This window comes from Bubalus bubalis, chromosome 18 (assembly GCF_019923935.1).
Source record: "Bubalus bubalis isolate 160015118507 breed Murrah chromosome 18, NDDB_SH_1, whole genome shotgun sequence".
NCBI classification, from domain to species: domain Eukaryota; kingdom Metazoa; phylum Chordata; class Mammalia; order Artiodactyla; family Bovidae; genus Bubalus; species Bubalus bubalis.
The window spans coordinates 53907379-53925546 of record NC_059174.1 but is presented as its reverse complement, the minus strand read 5'-3'; the positions used below and the strand labels follow the sequence as shown (position 1 = coordinate 53925546).

Here is an 18168-nt window from a genome sequence, read left to right as displayed (position 1 = left end):
CTCCCCCTCCAGTTCTGGGAGCCTGGAACTATTTGTAGCTCTTTCGCCTCTTTGGTCCTTGTATGGATCAGAGACTGTGTTGGTGGGGGGCGGGGGCATCGTGGACGATGCTGCTGAATGACCCCCAGAACCCCGCCCCCCCAAGAGAGACACACACACACACACACACGCGCCCTCCGTCGCTGTCCATGGCCTGTGGTGCTGAACGCAGAGGGCGGGTGGGAGGCTTGGGCTGCCTCATCCCCCCTTCCCCGCCCCTCCTCTCTGCAGGCCCCTCCCCTGCCTCCCGCGCCGGCCTCCCTCTCCCCGCCTCCTCCTCCTCCCCTCTCTCCCCGGCTCCTCCTCCGCCCTCCCGGCGCGCTCCCCCGGCCCCCCTCCTCCCTCTCCAGCCGACTCCCCCTCCCCCGCGTCCCTCCCCCCTCCTCCTGGCCTCTCCTCCCTCTATCCCCTCGCTCTCCCCTCCTCCCTAGCTCTCCCTCTCAGTCTCCAGCTCTTCTCTCTCTCCCTCTCACTCTCCCTCTCTCTCTCTGTCGGGCGGAGTCGCCCACCACTGCCAATCCAGTGCTGGGGGAACCTGCTCTAGGCTGTAGCAGCAGGTAAGAGACCCCCAGTGAGGGGAGGGCGAGCTGGGGGGAAGGATGAGCTACCCCAGGCGGGTGGAGGGGGGCGTTCGAGGAGCCGCTTTTCCCTGGGCTCCGTTATGGAGAGTAGGGGGCTGCATATCCTGGATTGCGGGTACCAGGGCCCGAACGCGGAGTCGGGGGCCACCACCAGCAGCCAACATCCTCAGCCCCTCCTGCGCTTCGGAGAGCGTGGCGGGCTGGGGAGGGGGTGCCTCCTGGGCACTGAGGGGGTGCGAACACCCCCGCCCCGTCTGGGGCAGCCCCCCGCCCCTCGCGTTCTCCGCCTCCGCCCCCGCCCTCCTGTGTCTGGGTCTCGCCTTCCTATGCCTCCACACCTCTCAGGGGTCTCGGTCCCGCCGAGTCTGCCTGTCTCTCTGAGTCCCTGACTCCCTCCGTCTCACTCTCTCCGTGCCTGGGTCTGGTCCAGCTTTCTGTTTCAGTCCTGGGTCTCTCTCCCTGCCTTCCTCTTTTGCCATCTGTGTGTTTCCCTGGGTCTCTTGTCTCTACGCTCTCAGCCTTCCTGGGTCTCTGTCTCTCTCCATCTCCGCGTGGGTCTTCCTGTCTCTCCCCTTCCTCTCTCATCTCCATCTCTGTCTCCAGGCACCTGCTCCCTGTTCCTCTCTCTTTCCTCCCCTCTTTCTCTCCCTGGCTAACTCTGCCTCCTACACACCTTTGTCTCCGCCCCTGGCCGGGGGAGACCTGGAGGAAGAAGATCCCCCACCTCCCCCCCGCCACCACCTCAGAGTGGGCTCGCCCGGAGGCACGGAGTCCCCCAAACTCCGCTCCCTTCCTCAGCCGAGCTCCCCCGCCCCATCCTCCCCGCTGGCACCCGCCCATCCCTCCCCTGAGCACAGAGCTCCTCTGCTCGCCCCTGCCTGATTTCTGGCATCCTGAGGCATTCTCGCAGCCTAACGGTGGCCTCTGTAGTGGAGACCGAACTGGTCCTGTCTTCAGTCTACCCTCCCATTCCTCTTCATATTGACTGGACCCCGTCCCTCCTGCCGTTTCACTTCCGTACCTCTTGCCGTCTGTCCATTTCGTGACTCATTCATTCTTTGGACAATTACTGAGCCCCTTTCACTGCTCCAGGCAGAGCAATAATAGGTCCTGGGTCGGGCCAGGCCAGTCCTTCCTGCAGTCTTGCCTCCATCCCTCTCCTAGTGTGCCAGCCCCAGACCTGTCTTCCAGGGCGGGTGGAGCTCAGAAGCTTCTCCGCTGCCCCTTGGGGGCTCTGGAAAGGGCCCTTCTGAGTCTTGAGGATACATCCTCTTCTTTCCTATTGGGAAGGGGGGGGCCCAGAGGAGGTGGGGGAGATGAGAGGTGTGGGGCTGAGCCTGTAGCCCACACTGTGATGGGGTGAGGCCCTCAAGTGAGTGCCCATGAGGGGCTCTGGGTGGGTTAAATCGAGCACAGGTTAGGAGCCCCGGGCCTCTGTCCTGCCCACGACTTGAAGCTTCGCGACTTGACCAAGCCCTTTGCCCCTCCGGGTGTCAATTTACCGATGGATGTATCTATCACACAGCCTGAACACCAAGACTGCGTGTGTCTGCGTGGGGTCCCCCGGCAGGGACACCGTATGCAGGGGCGGGGTGGGGGGACCTGGCTCGCTCAGGGGCGGGAAGCGGGTGTGTTTAGAAGGCCGTGTCCCCACCGAGGGGCAGGCAGCAGGCACCCCCTGCCCCTGCCCTGAGCACGGTTTGGGACCACCACCCGCTGCTTACCAACCAGAGGGGGTCCTACCTGGCCTGCCAGCCTGACCTCCCCACCCCGCTCAAGCTTGCAGTCCCCATCCTACAGATGAGGTCTCTGAGGCCCCCAGATGGGGGCGAGGCAGAACTGGGGCGCTCCCTACTGACCCAGCTGGCCACCAGCCCAGGAGGGAGGGGAGGGACGGCCCCAGGGACAGACGATGCCCGCCATCTGCCCTCCGGAGTCCCACCCTGGCCTCCACCTGATCCTTTTGCCCCTGGATACCCAGCTTAGGTTTCAGGGCAGCTGGGGAAACGAGAGGCAGAGGCAGGAGTCTCAAGCAGAAGCAGCCCAGCTGTCCCCAGTGACAGGGCTCCGACCTCTTGGTGGCTCATCACACAAGTGTTTATCCAGTGCTTTCTCTCCCTGACCGCTCCTCTCCAAAGGCTGCAGGGAGAGGAAGCCAGGTGTTGCAGGAGAAAAAGCCACTGTACCAGGCTGCTTTGCCCAGCTTCAGGGCAAGGAGGGCGGGTGTCAGAACACCCATTGGCTGACCCTGGTTTCCCCTAAGGACCGAGGCAGGAGGGACAGGTGGTTGGATGCGAGGCAGAACTTCCCAGGCCATGGCCCTTCCCTGAAAGAGGGGGTGAGAGGCTATGGATGAATTCTTGACTCCCAGGTGGCCCTGGGTTCTCCTGAAAGCTAGGAGCTGATGAGGAGGGAGGGAGGAGAGAGCGTGAGTCTTTGCTTTGGATCCTGGTGGGTTTGTAATTATGCCTAAGTCATTGCTAATTAGGGGGCTGCTAATTAGACGTATCATTAGGGGCCTTGCTGAGGGGGTAATTGTGAGGTGGCCCTTTAAGAATCACCCCTCTACCCCGCCTACACACACACACACACACTCACTCCTTCTCAGGGAAGTTCTGCCAACATTCTGCCTCCCTCCCCCAGTTCTCAGTCGTGAGGACACTGGTGTGTGTTGGGGGCAGGCTGTGGGCTAGACTCTGAGAACTTTTTCAGACAGAAATGGATGTTATGGGAGAACTGAGGCTGGTGGCCAGGAGAGAGGTCAGGGAGCAGGCGGCCCTGAGGACCCCTCCCTTCCTTTCCGAGGCCTGTTTTATAGGCTACTGGGTTACCATGGCAACACAAGGGCCGGGCGGGGGAGTTAGAAGTCAGGACCACTCTTGGAGAGAGAAACTGGGAGCCACAGAATGGCTGCTGGCGGTCACTGGACAAGTTACTAAGCCTATCTGAGCCTTGGTCGGCTCATCCGTGAGATGGCTGGGGACTCCCCAAAGTTGGGAGGGTGTCATTTCGAACAGAGTGGTCAGGGAAGGTGACCTCTTAGTGGAGAGCTGAAGGAGGAGAGGGAGAGGATATGCTGGGAAGAGTGTCCCAGGAAGGAGGAACAGCAGGTGCAAAGGCCCTGAGGCAAGAACTTGTCCAAAGAGCAGGGAAGAGGCAGAGTGGCTGAGGCCAAGTGAGGGAGAGAAAGAGGGAGAGAAATGAGACCAGAAAGAGAATGAGGGGACCAGATTGTGCGAGACCTTATGAACCAGGGAAGGGACTTCGGTGTTTGGAGTGAGACCAGAGCCATGGGGGGCAGGGAGGGGGTGCGGTTCTGATCAGATAGAAGGATGTGAAATGATTTGCATTTTTAGAGGACACCGAGACACACAGACATAGCCACTCAAGCCCAGGACCAGAGGTGGGAAGATAAGGACTGACCCCACACCCACAAATGGGGCAAAAAACCCAACCTGGGGGCCACAACATCACAGCTTCTGAGGAATCTCCCACTTCCCAGAAGCCCAGGTATACTGCAGAGAGACACGTGCTAGCATTGCAGGGCAGAATGTGAGTGCGAGACTTGCCAGCAGCCCCTCCCCAGCCCTACCTGAGACAGGAAAAACAAAGAAGCACCTATACAGCCCAAATCCCAAGCAGGAGTCCTCTGAGCACCAAACTGGGAAACACAGGAATCACCGAATGAGTTGAGGGCCCCCCCCAGTACCTTGCCTCACCCACAGACTTATTCATTCTGCGTCCTTCTGTGCCTGGCTTCACTCTTCCATGGTATGTCTGTGAGATGCATCTGCGATGTTGGGTGTATCAGTTGTCCACTCCCTTTTTGGTGCTGTATAATATTCCACCACGTGCCTCTTCTGCCCTGTACTTCTCTGTGTTCTTACCAATAGTCATCCAGCTTGTTTCAAGCTTTATTATCAATGAAGCAGCTGTAAACACTTGTGTATGGGTCTTTTGTTGAACACTTGACTTATTTCCCTGGGTACATTCCTGGGAGTCGAATTGCTGAGTCCTGGGATATGTGATGTAGTTTCTCTTAGAGGCTACATGTCCATCAGCAGTGCATGATGCCTTTATCTTTCTATGCCTTTCTTGGTCTCTGCCTAGCACAGAGAGTGCCTCTTTGTGTCCCTGTCTCTGAATCTCTGTCTCTCTGTCTCTCCTGGTCTCTCTCCTCCCTCTGTTAGTCCCCAGCTTCTCCCCCATTCTCTGCCTGCAACAAGCCCTGACTCCTGAGCTAGACGGAGGAGGGGTTTTCTCCCCTCACCCAGACTTCCTCCTCCTCCCCCACAGGACCGTGCCCCCTCCATGGCTCCCCTGGCCTTGGTGGGGTTTGCACTCCTCCTGGGGACTCCGCCATGCTCAGGGGCGGCCACCCCGACCCCGTCCCTGCCACCTCCCCCAGCCAATGACAGCGATGCCAGCAGTACAGGGGGCTGCCAGGGCTCCAACCGCTGCCAGCCAGGGGTCCTGCTGCCCGTCTGGGAGCCTGATGACCCGTCGCTGGGGGACAAAGCAGCCCGGGCCGTGGTCTACTTTGTGGCCATGGTCTACATGTTCCTGGGTGTGTCCATCATTGCCGACCGCTTCATGGCCTCCATCGAGGTCATCACGTCCAAGGAGAAAGAGATCACCATCACCAAGGCCAACGGCGAGACCAGCGTGGGCACCGTCCGCATCTGGAACGAGACAGTGTCCAACCTCACCCTCATGGCCCTCGGCTCCTCAGCCCCGGAGATCCTGCTGTCCGTCATTGAGGTCTGCGGCCACAACTTCCAGGCGGGCGAGCTGGGCCCGGGCACCATCGTGGGCAGCGCTGCCTTCAACATGTTTGTGGTCATTGCCGTGTGCATCTATGTCATCCCGGCCGGCGAGAGCCGCAAGATCAAGCACCTGAGGGTCTTCTTTGTCACCGCCTCTTGGAGCATCTTTGCCTACGTCTGGCTTTATCTCATCCTGGCCGTCTTTTCCCCAGGTGTGGTCCAGGTGAGCAAGGATGCACGGACATCTCCTGGGTGCATGTATGTCTTCACAATCCAGAGGGGCGGCCTCCTGAGCTCGGAGAGTCAATGCCTGTGTTTGCAGAAACGCATGCTCACATCTGAGAGGGCCGCCGGGTATGGTTGTCCAGGTCGTGCACTGCACAAAGGCATAGGGCCAGAGAGGGCAAATCGGGGCTGGAGTCTGGTGGGTATTCCCCAAGCCAGGTCTGGATGGCATTGCAAACTCTGGACAGAGCTCATCCATGCAGAACCAGATGCCATTTTGTAATATGCCCATCTGGAAATGGCATCTTTGAACTCTCACAAGGGTGCCATGTGTGCTAATAGAGTCCTAGTGATCCGTGAAAGGCATATGACAGTCTAGTCAGGTATTTGCCAGGTATGGTCACGTGTTTCCCTATACTCCCTGCCTTTTGCATAATTTATTTCCACTTTTGCAATTAGACATCCCCCATTTGCATAATTCATTTTACAGTTGCGGCATCCAGCCCCGTGTTTTCTGACAGTGCTAACTGATTTGAGTCACTTGGTGCAATTTGCATAGTTTGCCCATGGACTTTGCATCTGCATAATCTAGCTTTGTATTTGCCGTAGTCGTGGTTTGCATAGTTCATTCATTATTAATAATTGATTGCTGACGTTGAGATGATTTATACCACTTCGCTGTAATTCACACCCATATCGAGTCCAACCTAGGCATAAACCCAGCCCACTGAAAAGACCACTTTGCATAATTTATTCCAATAGTGGGAAAAAATTTAGAACCACAGCTGCATAATTTACACTCGCATTCACATAGTCACTTGCCTCTCATTTATCCAGTGTCTTAACGGGCCTATTGCTTAGTCTCCTTTAAAACGTTCGCCTAATTTATTTCCCACAGCCCCACGATTGCCGCCTACATTTGCATAATTTATTCATGGGCCTGGCTTAATTCTCTCACACACATGCATAATTTATTTGAGGCTACCCAGGATTCCTTTATACAAGTGTATAATCTACTTAGACATATCTGTCAAGTTTTGCCAGCTATAGTTTCTTTCCAGGAAAGATCTAAAGTTAGAGGTAAAAAAATTCTTTGCAGATGTTATCTAGGCAGAAGGAAGGAAGAAACCACAGTGAGGAAAAGAGGGAGGTGGAGCACCGGAAGACAGGGATGAGGGAGGAAGGGAGACAGTTCCTATGACCGACTCCTGACTGCAGTGCTGAGTTTCCTGGCTGCCAAGGTGAAAAGTACAGACGATGCTTCACATGGTCTCAGGCACTATTTTAAAAAGGACGCTATCCTGACTTGGGTTGTCCAAGTGGTCCATGACAAGGATTTACACCAAAACTGTGAAATGGATTTTAGACATTGTGGGGAGGAGGTGGGATCGGGAGGGGGGAGGTTTCTCCTGAGAAGGAGCTGGCTCATCACAGGGAAAACAGCGTGAAATGCCACAGGTCTGGGTGTAGACGTGGTTCTGGAGAATCCCTTCTGGAGTGACATGGAGACCAGGCTTTTGGAATGCTTTCACGAAATAACCGAAAGAATGGGCATGAGATCAAGATGATGCCAGTCCCTCCTAGATGCTTTGAACGGGGGCAGGGAGGAGATGGGTCTGGCTCAGGGTTTTCTCCGGAAGTTCTGTGTGACCTCAGGCAAAGCCCATACCCTCTGGGTCTCAGTTTACACATCTGAACTATAGAAGGGGTTGGACTAGTCCATTGGTTCTTCTTCTTTTAAATAGTTTTCTGTGATGGCTGCACTGGGTCTTCATTGCTGCAAGGGCTTTTCTTTAATTGCACAGAAATGGGGGCTACTCTCTAGTTGCAGTGGGTGGGCTTCTCAATGCGGTGGCTTCTTGTTGCAGAGCACAGGCTCTAGAGCACAGATTCAACAGTTGTGGTGCATGGGCTTAGTCGCCGCGAGGCATGTGGGATCTTCTTGGACCAGAGATCGAACCCATGTCTCCTGCATTGGCAGGCAGATTCTTTACCACCAGGGAAGCCCTTCTTCTTTAAATGAGGTCCTCTTTTTTCATTTCTGATTTTAGCAAGGTCCTCTTTTTTTTTTAATTAATTAATTTGACTGCAGCACTCGGGATCTTTAGTCACAGCATGCGAACTCTTAGTTGTGGCATATGGGCTCTAGTTCCTTGAACTGGAATTGAACCCAGACCCCTCTGCATTGGGAGTGCATTCTTAGCCCCTGAGCCACCAGTGGGTGCCCTCGAAGGCAGATGTGAATCTATTAGAAGCACCTTTTGTTTACCTGCAGGGAAGAAAGCAGATCTCAGGTGTTGGAGATCTCGCTTCTGATTAAGAGAGAATCGCCCACAGCGTAGACACTGGCCAGTTCAATGAGTTCAAGGCAAGAGTTCATTTTACAGCTTGCGTGGAAAATTCAGTTTCTTTTCACAAGGCTGCCGGTGGCTTTGTGTGGTTGTACTATTTCCAAGTCCTACTTTTTCTCTGAACCAGCAGTAAACACAGCGACAAGGGGCTGTGAAATGAGAGCTTAAAGAGATTTTCCCTACCAGGCTCATTTTAAAGATACCTCTGGGGCCATCCGATTTGTAAATGCTCTTTAATCTTTTCTTCCTTATCTTTAATGAGAAAGGTGGCATATGCATCTTTACATGAATATCTCAAGGAGAGCTGTCAGGTATTGGTGGATGTTTCCTGTATGTGCCTTCTGCCAGACCATGGGCAGACTGAGCCCCAGAGTGCGCAGAGCTCAAGACAATAGTGATATGGTGACAGTGGTATAAACGCAGTAATAGTGCATGTGGGCTCAGTCGTGTCTGCGTCTTTGTGACCCTATATCCATACTGTCCATGGGATTCTCCAGGCAAGAATACTGGGGTAGGTTGCCATGGCCTCCTCCAGGGGATCTTCCTGAGCTAGGGATCGAACCCGGGTCTCCTGCATTGGCAGGCGGATTCTTTACCACCGAGTCACCTGGGAAGCCCACTAGTAATAACGATCCCATTGATTTCACATTTTCTGTATCTTCCGCGTATCAGTAACTGACAAGGCTTAGTGTTAGGAGTGCATGAGCTCATTCAGTCTTGGGATGTGCTCATTTTACACATAAGAGCCTGGGCCAGGCATCCCTCTTCTAGAACCGGGGTCTAAACTCAGCCTTGCCCTGTCTCTCTGGGGAGGTAGCATGTAAACATGAGAACTTGCTTTATGAGGCTGTCAGACGATGAGCCAAACTTGTGCCTCTTTTAGAGTCAGAGTCCAATCCCTAAGGGCCAAACAAATCCTAAGGAAGGAGAATCTGGCAAAGGCTGTATTTACTGGTGGAGGGGGGCGGGGGAGGAGTTGGAGGAAAGGAATAGGGGAGTTTGGGGACGTGAGCAGAGAGCAGACCCTGGGTGATGGGTGGAGTTTGGAGAAGTGGAGGCATCTCGGGTGAGAAGGGGCGGAGGGACAATGAGGTGGGAGAAAAAAGATGGAGAGAGACCAGCACTGCCCCCAGACAGGGGCTGGGACCACAGGGTGGGGCGTGTCCCTGACTTGGTGGTGGCTGAGGATGTCTGTGTTCTTTGCACTTGAGCAGCATGACAAACAGTGGATGGATGGATGGATGCGACCAAAGGAGAGACAAAAAGGGTGAGGGAAGGAGAGACATAAAGACATAAAGAGAGAAGGCAGGGGGGACAGAGAAGAATCTCATAGGAAAGAGAGGTAGGTATCTAAAAAAGATACAAAAGACAATGGAGACAAGGAGACAGGGGCCACCAGAAAGGAAGAGAGGAGGAAAGATAGAAAACCAACTGACATTAAGGATTTCTCTAGCGGTCCAATGGCTAAGACGCGGGCGGGGCTTTGTCTGCAGTGCAGGTGGCGTGGGTTTGATCCCTGGTCAGGGAACTAGATCCCGCATGTTGCAGCTAAGACCCAGTGCAGCCACATAAAGAAATAAATATTAGTTATAAATAAATAAATACCTTTACAGCTTAAACAAACAACAAGCCAGCCGACATAGAGAATGAGACTGGAGGCAGGGAGAAAAAGAGATAAGGACCAACCTAGCCAGAAAGATGGGGAAAGGCAGGGAGAAGCAGAGACGAGAGCCAGAGAGAGGGAGAGACAGAGGGGAGAGATATAGATGGAGGGAGAGACAGAGACACAGAGAAACGGGGAGAGGCTGAGATGAAGGGAGACAGGAACGAGACAGAGGGAGGAGTCAGAGACAGCAAGAAGGCCGGATGGGGAGAGATTGAGAAGAGGGAACTCGGGTGAGGGCAGGGACCCGGCGCTGGGGAGGGCGGCGGCGGGCGGGCCGCGAGCGCGCCCCCTGCCGGGGCGGCGGTCCTGACCCGCGCGGCCGCCCGCAGGTGTGGGAGGCGCTGCTGACCCTCGTCTTCTTCCCGGTGTGCGTGGTGTTCGCCTGGATGGCCGACAAGCGGCTGCTCTTCTACAAGTACGTGTACAAGCGCTACCGCACCGACCCGCGCAGCGGCATCATCATCGGCGCCGAGGGCGACCCCCCCAAGAGCATCGAGCTGGACGGCACGTTCGTGGGCGCCGAGGCTCCGGGCGAGGTGGGCGGCCTGGGCCCGGGCCCCGCCGAGGCCCGCGAGCTGGACGCCAGCCGCCGCGAGGTCATCCAGATCCTCAAGGACTTGAAGCAGAAGCACCCGGACAAGGAGCTGGAGCAACTGGTGGGCATCGCCAACTACTACGCGCTTCTCCACCAGCAGAAGAGCCGCGCCTTCTACCGCATCCAGGCCACGCGGCTGATGACCGGCGCGGGCAACGTGCTGCGGCGACACGCGGTGGACGCCTCGCGCAGGGCCACCCCGGCCGACGGCCCCGGCGAGGACGAGGACGACGGCGCCAGCCGCATCTTCTTCGAGCCCAGCCTTTACCACTGCCTGGAGAACTGCGGCTCCGTGCTGCTGTCGGTCACCTGCCAGGGCGGCGAGGGCAACAGCACCTTCTACGTGGACTACCGCACGGAAGACGGCTCCGCCAAGGCCGGCTCGGACTACGAGTACAGGTGGGTCTCCTGGGGGCTGGTGGGCAGGGAGGGCTGGCGGTCCGCGGGTCACAGGCTCCGCCGTCCAGCAGCCTCCAGGCTCCTCTGTCTCCTGGCTGCGTCTGGTGCCCATCCTTACTTTGCGATGGGCAGACTTGCTGGATTCATTCATTCCTGAGAGTCTACTTTGTACCAGGTACTATTCTAGACATTGGGCACAGGCTGCTGGACAAGACGGACAGCGTGGCTGTCCACTGACCGCGGGCTGCTGCTCCCAGGTCCATGATACACCTGTGCCTTCTTGGGCTTGACGCTGCTCTGTGTTCCTTAGTATAGCTCCATGATGTGTTTCTACCAGCATGACCTGGTAGAACCAGTGCCCCACCCGCCACGCCACTATTAAAGTAAAAAAATATATTTTTTAATGTTTTTTTTTTTTTTTTGGCTGCGCTTGGTCTTTGTTGCTTTTCCAGGCACTTTCTCTAGTTGCGGCTCGCAGGAGCTACTCTTGGTTGCGGTGCGCAGGCTTCTCATTGCGGTGGCTTCTCTTGTGGAGCACCGGCTCTAGGCGCTCAGGGTTCAGTACTTGCAGTTCGAAGGCTCAATAGTTGTGGCGCATAGGCTTGGCTGCTCTGGGGTGTGTGGAATCTTCTTGGAGGGATGAAACTCATGTCCCTGGCCTTGGCAGGTGCATTCTTACCCACTGCACCACCAGGGAAGTCCTAAAACTGTTTATCGATCACCTACTACATGTGCCAGGGGTGTACCTCGGTGAACAAGACGGCTAAGGTCCCTACCCTTAAGCTGTGATAAAGTTATAAACTATGAAGCATGCAAAAATATCAGGTGATGGCAAGTGCTGTGGGGGAAAACGAAGTGGGGTCAAGAGGAGAGAGATGGTGTCCTCATTGCCTCTGCGTCTTTGGTTCCACCGTAAAGCCACCCGCCTTCTGAACCCTCCTGTGTCTCACTGCCAGTCCCTCTCCTCACCCCTCTTTGAGCAGAACTGTGACCTTAGCCAGCTATTCCTACTGTGCACCTACTAGGTGCCAGAGGTTTTTAAAAATTTTTTGTTGAAATGTAGATTTACAATATTGTGTTCATTTCTGCTGAATAGAAAAGTGACTGAGTTATCCATATATAATTCCTTTTCATATGCTTTTCCATTATGGTTATCACAGGACACTGAATATAGTTCCCTATGCTATACAGTAGGACCTTGTTTTTTATTCATCTGCCATCCAGATTTTTTAAGGGTTCAACAGAGAAGAGTAAACAAGGTAGATAACTTCTGTGTCCTCATGGGACCACAAAATTCTTTATGTATTTGTGCAATAGATCTGTCTATATCACACTCTTTCAAGAATTACAGGTTTACAGTATGTTTTGTTAACTGATGTGCAAGTCTCCCATTCAGTTCAGTTCAGTTGCTCAGTCACGTCCGACTCTTTGTGACCCCATGGACTGTAGCACGCCAGGCCTCGCTGTCCATCACCAACCCCTGGAGTTTACTTAAACTCATGTCCATTGAGTCCGTGATGCCATCCAACCATCTCATCCTCTGTCATCCCCTTCTCCTTCCTCCCTCAATCTTTCCCAGCATCAGGGTCTTTTCCAATGAGTCGGTTCTTCCCATCAGGTGGCCAAAGTATTGGAGCTTCAGCTTCAGCATCAGTCCTTCCAGTCAATATTCAGGGTTCATTTCCTTTAAGACTGACTGGTTTGATCTCCTTGCAGTCCAAGGGACTCTCAAGAGTCTTCTCCAACACCACAGTTCAAAAGCATCAATTCTTTGGTGCTCAGCTTTCTTTATAGTCCAACTCTCACATCCATACATGACTACTGGAAAAACAATACCTTTGACTAGATGGACCTTTGTTGGCAAAGTAATTTCTCTGCTTTTTAATATGCTGTCTAGGTTGGTCATAACTTTTTTTCCAGGGAGCAAGCATCTTTTAATTTCATGACTGCAGTCACCATCTGCAGTGATTTTGGAGTCCAAAAAAATAAAGTTTCTCACTGTTTCCATTGTTTCCCCATCTACTTGCCATAAAGTGATGGGGCCAGATGCCATGATCTTAGTTTTCTGAATGTTGAGTTTTAAGCCAACTTTTTCAATCTTCTCTTCCACTTTCATCAAGAGGCTCTTTATTTCTTCTTCATTTTCTGCCATAAAATTGGTGTCATCTGCATATCTGAGGTTATTGATATTTCTCCCAGAAATCTTCATTCTAGCTTGTGCTTCCTCCAGCCCAGCTCCCGTGGTTTCCTGTAATAATAACATGTACCACGTGTCTTTTCTGTGCCAGAAACGAACCTGGGCAATGGAGACCATCAATAAATGAAAGACGTAGAAATCCCTGCCTGCTCTAACACAGCTGACACTCACTTTGGAAAGACAGGTCATTAGAAAGTGTACATTCAATGTATTAAAATATCAGAGAGTGGTGAGAAGAGTGAAGAAAAAATACAGCAGGATACAGGAGAGTGTTGATGGCTGATCTTCTCATAGGTTTCACTTACTAAGTTGCAACAGAACTGTTCACATATCTTTGTTCTGTCATCCCGTAGCATGGGACCCCTTTGACCACCCATAACCTCCTCCCTCTATCCTTCCCCTCATCCCACATCTCTAGCCTCCTTCAACTCAAGAACAGGCATTCACCATGTGAGGGCCTGCCGTCAGTCCACCTCTTCATCCTTCCACTCCTCCTGCACTTCTGGTCCACATCGCCCTCATCAAAACCCCAAGCCTTTGCAAAAGGAAGTGAGTTCAGGTATCACTTTCTGGGATCAGAGGCTGCCTTCTCACCTGCAAATGACCTTGGGAAGGAGATGTTTGAAGTGAAGGAGTAAATGCTGCTCAGTGGTGGAGCCAGAGCTAGGAAGAGTTGACATCTTTCCATATGTCTCTGCTCTCCCAACCCAGTTGATATTCACAGGCCTGGCATCACTTATCAAGGCAGCTTAGGTCTAGGGCTGGGAGGAGGACACCGAAGTTCCAGCCCCAGCTTAGCCCTGCCCCCTGTTCCTTGGGTAAGTTCCTGCCTCAATCTGGGCAGGTAGGGCTGTCATGTACAGTTGTTGAGGTTGTACACTGCGCAAGAGCAACATGTCTAAGGAAGTGCTATTCACATAGTGGACATTGTAGAGTTCTGTGTCTATGATGACAGTTCCAGATTCATGGAAAGAGTGTCTTGAAGAAAGGATACCTTTTTCTAACTTGCCCACAGGCATCACTAGGCTAAGGGTGGTTCTGTGGGGTTTTAGTTTCTCCAAATTAATAATGACTTCTATGACCCCCAAATGACACAGCTCTTCCAAGATTCTGAGATTTAAGCCTCTGTAATCCTAACACACTAAGGGTCGAAGGTTTTAAGATTCCAGAATTCCAAGGTTTTAGTATTCTAATCTGTACCCCAGCCCATCTCTGATCTGATGGTTCTAAAATTTTTCATCTTCTCAGATTTTGTGCATCCAGTGTTGGAATATGAGTCCTGGGAACCTAGCCTTCTATGATTCTGATACCTGGTTTCTAAAATCCCCATGTTCTTTTTCTCCCCGGCTTTTTATTTTGAAAAGTTTCACACCTACAGAAGGGCTGCAAATACATAGCCTGGCGAACCTTCATATAACCTCCACACAGATATTCACCAGTTGTGCCTATTTTGTCCTGTGGGCATTCATGGTCTTCAATATATAATAGATGTTTTGAGGTGCTACTTTACTTTTTAAATTTTTAGTTTATAGATATGAGTATAGTTGATTTACAGTGTTGTGTTAGTTGTGGCTGTACAGCAAAGTGATTCAGTTATACATATGTGTATATCCATTCTCTTTCAGATTCTTTTCCCATGTAAGTGATTACAGAATATTGAGTTCCCTGGGCTATACAGTAGGTCCTTGTTGATTATCTCTTTTATATATAGTAGTGTGTCTACGTTGATCCCAAATTCCTAATTTATCCCTCCACCCACCCCCCACCTTTCCCCTTTGGTAACCATAAATTTGTTTTTAAAAAAAAAAAAAACAACGGTGGCACTTTATTAGAGTGAGGGTCAGACAGCATGACCATTCACCCATCAACAGAGGCATGCATCTCCTAAGAATGATGACATACTCCCACATCATCCCAACCCAGTGATCACACACAGGACGTTTAAGATTGCATCAGTATGATGACCCAATCTACAGTCCACGCTTGCCTGTCCCCAGTCGCCCTTGTCTCACCCTTTATAGCTGTGTTTTCACTCCCTCCCTCTCTTCCTATCTGATCCAGAAACCGCTTGGCATATTTGGTTGTCGTGTCTCTTTCGCCTTCTTCAATCTGGATCACTCCCTCGGTCTTTCCGTGACTTTGGTGACGCCAACACTTTGGTCTGAATTTCTCTTTTGGCTGTGCCACATGGCATGTGGGATCTTAGTTCCCCAACCAGGGACCAAACCCACGCCCCCTGCACTGGAAGCATCGAGTCTTAACTCCTGGACCGCCAGGGAAGTCCCACTCTGACACTTTGGGAAACGATAGGCCACTTACTCGAACAATCTTCAGTGTGGCTTCGTCTGATGTTTCCTCATGATTAGATTCACATGACGCACTTCGGCAGGAATCCAGCTGTCCTCAGGGCATCATGCCAGAAGGCACATGATGCCCGCGTGTCCCTTTACGGACAATGTCCAGTTCCCCTGTATTAACCCAATCCTTGTAACACTGCCACGAGGAAGACAGGGTTATTAACTCCATTTTACAGATGAGGAAACTGAGGCTCAGAGGGCTGCTGAGTCCTAACTGCCCAAGACCACACAGCTGGCACAGGCAGCTTGGAGCAGGTTGGCCTGCCTTAGCCACCATGGACAGTGCCCTCTGAGCTGCGGGCGGCAGCCACGGGAAGCTCTTATTCCCTCCATCCAGGTCTTGTCATACAGTTCTGCCCCTGCCAGAACCCTGGGGTCTCTCTACCTCCCCCACAGAGGAACGGAGGGGTAAATGACAGATTTTTGACTTTCATTAACACCCCAGAGTCATCACTGTCCCGCCCAAGTTTCACCCTGATGAATGTCTTGGCCTCATTCCCTCCCCCAGCCCATTATAGAGCATCTTGCTTGTGCTTTAGAAACTTACACAGCCGACACTCTTTTAAACCTAAGTCAGTTGATGTCCTTCCTCTCCTCAGAGGCCTCCATGGCTCTCCTCTCACTGGAGTAAAAGCCAAAGTCTTCACCGTGGCTCACCAAGGCCCCATGACATCTTCCCCTGTTCCCTCGGTCACCCCATCTCCCACCCTCTCCCTCCCTGCTCCCTTGGATGCGGCCACACTGGCATCCCTGATCTTCCTCAAGCACTCCTGCCCACTGGTGCCTCAGGACATTTGCACTGGCTGTTCCCTTTACAGGAACAGTCTTTCTCAGATCTCCTCCACGTGGCTCCCTCCCTCAGGTCTCTGCTCAGATGGCACCCCCGCCCCCAGACAAGCTTTCCCTGACCACTTTCACACAGCTCCTTCTCTGCACTCTCTACCCTTGTTCCTTTATTTTCTCCACATAGCATCATCACTACCTTACTTTTTGTTTTATTACCTTATGTTTTATTACCTGTCTCCTCCCCTGGAACAGAAGCTCCACCAGGGCAGAGATTCTTCTCTGGTCTGGTTTTGCTGCTGTTTCCCCAACACTAAGAACAGGGCCTGGCACACAGCAGATGCTCATTACCTATCTCATTATGGATGGACTGTAATTAAATCCCGAGATGTGGAAGTGCCACTAGGATACGGCTGTGCCATGGGGCTCTTCCCGTGTTCCCAGCACTGCCGTTCCCATGTTCCCACACTGAAAGCATGTGTTGAATGACTGAATGATGTCAAGTTAAAGACTGTGGATTGTCTGCTGGAGATATCTGGGAGCACAGAATGGTTTTTATGGGAAGTATGACAATGTCAATTGTGGGCCCTATGTCCCTGTTACTCCAAGTATGGTCCATGTTGCAGAATCATTGGGGTCCTTTGGGCGCTAAGTAGAAATGCAGAGCCTTGAAACCCCAGAGCTACTGAACCACAATCTGCATTTTCACAAGATGTCCCAGGGAATTCCTGTGGACACTGAGATTCAAGAAGCATGGCTGTGAAACACTCCGACCTCCCTCTGCACCTTAAGACTTTGCATGTACTGTTCCCTCTGCCGGGAGGTCTCCTGCCCACTAAATCTTCTCCCGTGAAGCCTGCCTCGATCTCACCTTCATCACCTGTTTAATGCCACTACTCCTGATGAGTTCCATGGTGGGAGGGAACCCCTCCATCGTTCTTGTTCTCCCTCTGCATCTCCTGCTCGGGAAAAGCCCACCTTTATTCACCCTCGGTATTGTTTGTTTCACGTCTGTCCACCATTACACTTGTAAGTTCTTCCGGTAGTGCGGCCCCCTCCTCCAGGAAGCCCACCCTGAACCCTACCCCCCCCACCTCCCCGGCCCACAGCCCTGAGAGCGACTTCACCCCTCTCTTTCCCCGCTTCTCCACCGCAGCGAGGGCACGCTGGTGTTCAAGCCGGGCGAGACGCAGAAGGAGCTGCGGATCGGCATCATCGACGACGACATCTTCGAGGAGGATGAGCACTTCTTCGTGCGGCTGCTGAACCTGCGCGTCGGTGACGCGCAGGGCATGTTCGAGCCCGACGGCGGCGGGCGGCCCAAGGGGCGGCTGGTGTCACCGCTGCTGGCCACCGTCACCATCCTGGACGACGACCACGCGGGCATCTTCTCCTTCCAGGACCGCCTGCTGCACGTGAGCGAGTGCATGGGCACCGTGGACGTGCGCGTCGTGCGCAGCTCGGGCGCGCGCGGCACGGTGCGCCTCCCCTACCGCACGGTGGACGGCACGGCGCGCGGCGGCGGCGTGCACTACGAGGACGCGTGCGGCGAGCTCGAGTTCGGCGACGACGAGACCATGTGAGCGCGCGAGCCCGCCTGCCCGAGCCAGGGAGACGTCAAGGGGCCCGCGAGAGGGGCGGGGCCAGGGCGGGACGTGGTCCGAACGGGGGCGAGGCCTCCGAGTGGGAGGATCTCGGAGAGGCGTAGTTTTGGAAAGGGCTTCCCTGGTGGCTCAGATGGTAAAGAATCTGCCCGCAATGCGGGAGACCGGGGCTCGATCCCTGAGTCAGGAAGATCCCCTGGAGAAGGGAATGGCAACCCACTCCAGTATTCTTGCCTGGAGAATCCCGTGGCGAGAGGAGCCTGGAGGGCTAGAGTTCATGGGGTCGCAAAGAGTCGGAAACGACTGAGCGACTAACACACTCAGTCTTAGAAAGGGGTGGAGCTTTGATGGAGCCCTGGAAATGGGGAGGCCTGGGGAGGCCTGGGGAGGCGGTACAGGGTCCAGAAAAGGGGCGGGACGAAGGAGAGAAGGGAGGAGACTGGAGTGAGGAGTGGAGTCAAGACGTTGGGATGAGATGTGGGCGGGTCCTGCGCGAACTGGGCTGGTTTGGGGAGAAGAGAGTGGGACACCAGGAAGAATGGCCAAGTGAGGAGAGAGGAGAGGAATTAGGGTGGGGCCTGGGGAGAGGGATGTGGCGAGCTTAA

General features: G+C 53.5%; 1 protein-coding gene across 2 annotated transcripts in view; it reads left to right on the top strand.

The window, feature by feature from the left end:
- Window positions 1–460: 460 nt before the first annotated feature.
- SLC8A2 (solute carrier family 8 member A2) overlaps window positions 461–18168 on the top strand; it is a 35080-nt gene continuing 17372 nt past the window's right edge. For both annotated transcript variants that reach the window (XM_044930790.1, XM_006067444.3), the window contains exons 1-4: window positions 461–596; window positions 4917–5609; window positions 9958–10622; window positions 17116–17538. In XM_044930790.1, coding sequence (XP_044786725.1) covers window positions 4932–5609; window positions 9958–10622; window positions 17116–17538 — 1766 coding nt within the window. In that variant the 5' untranslated portion in view covers window positions 461–596; window positions 4917–4931. The remainder of the gene's footprint in view (window positions 597–4916; window positions 5610–9957; window positions 10623–17115; window positions 17539–18168) is intronic.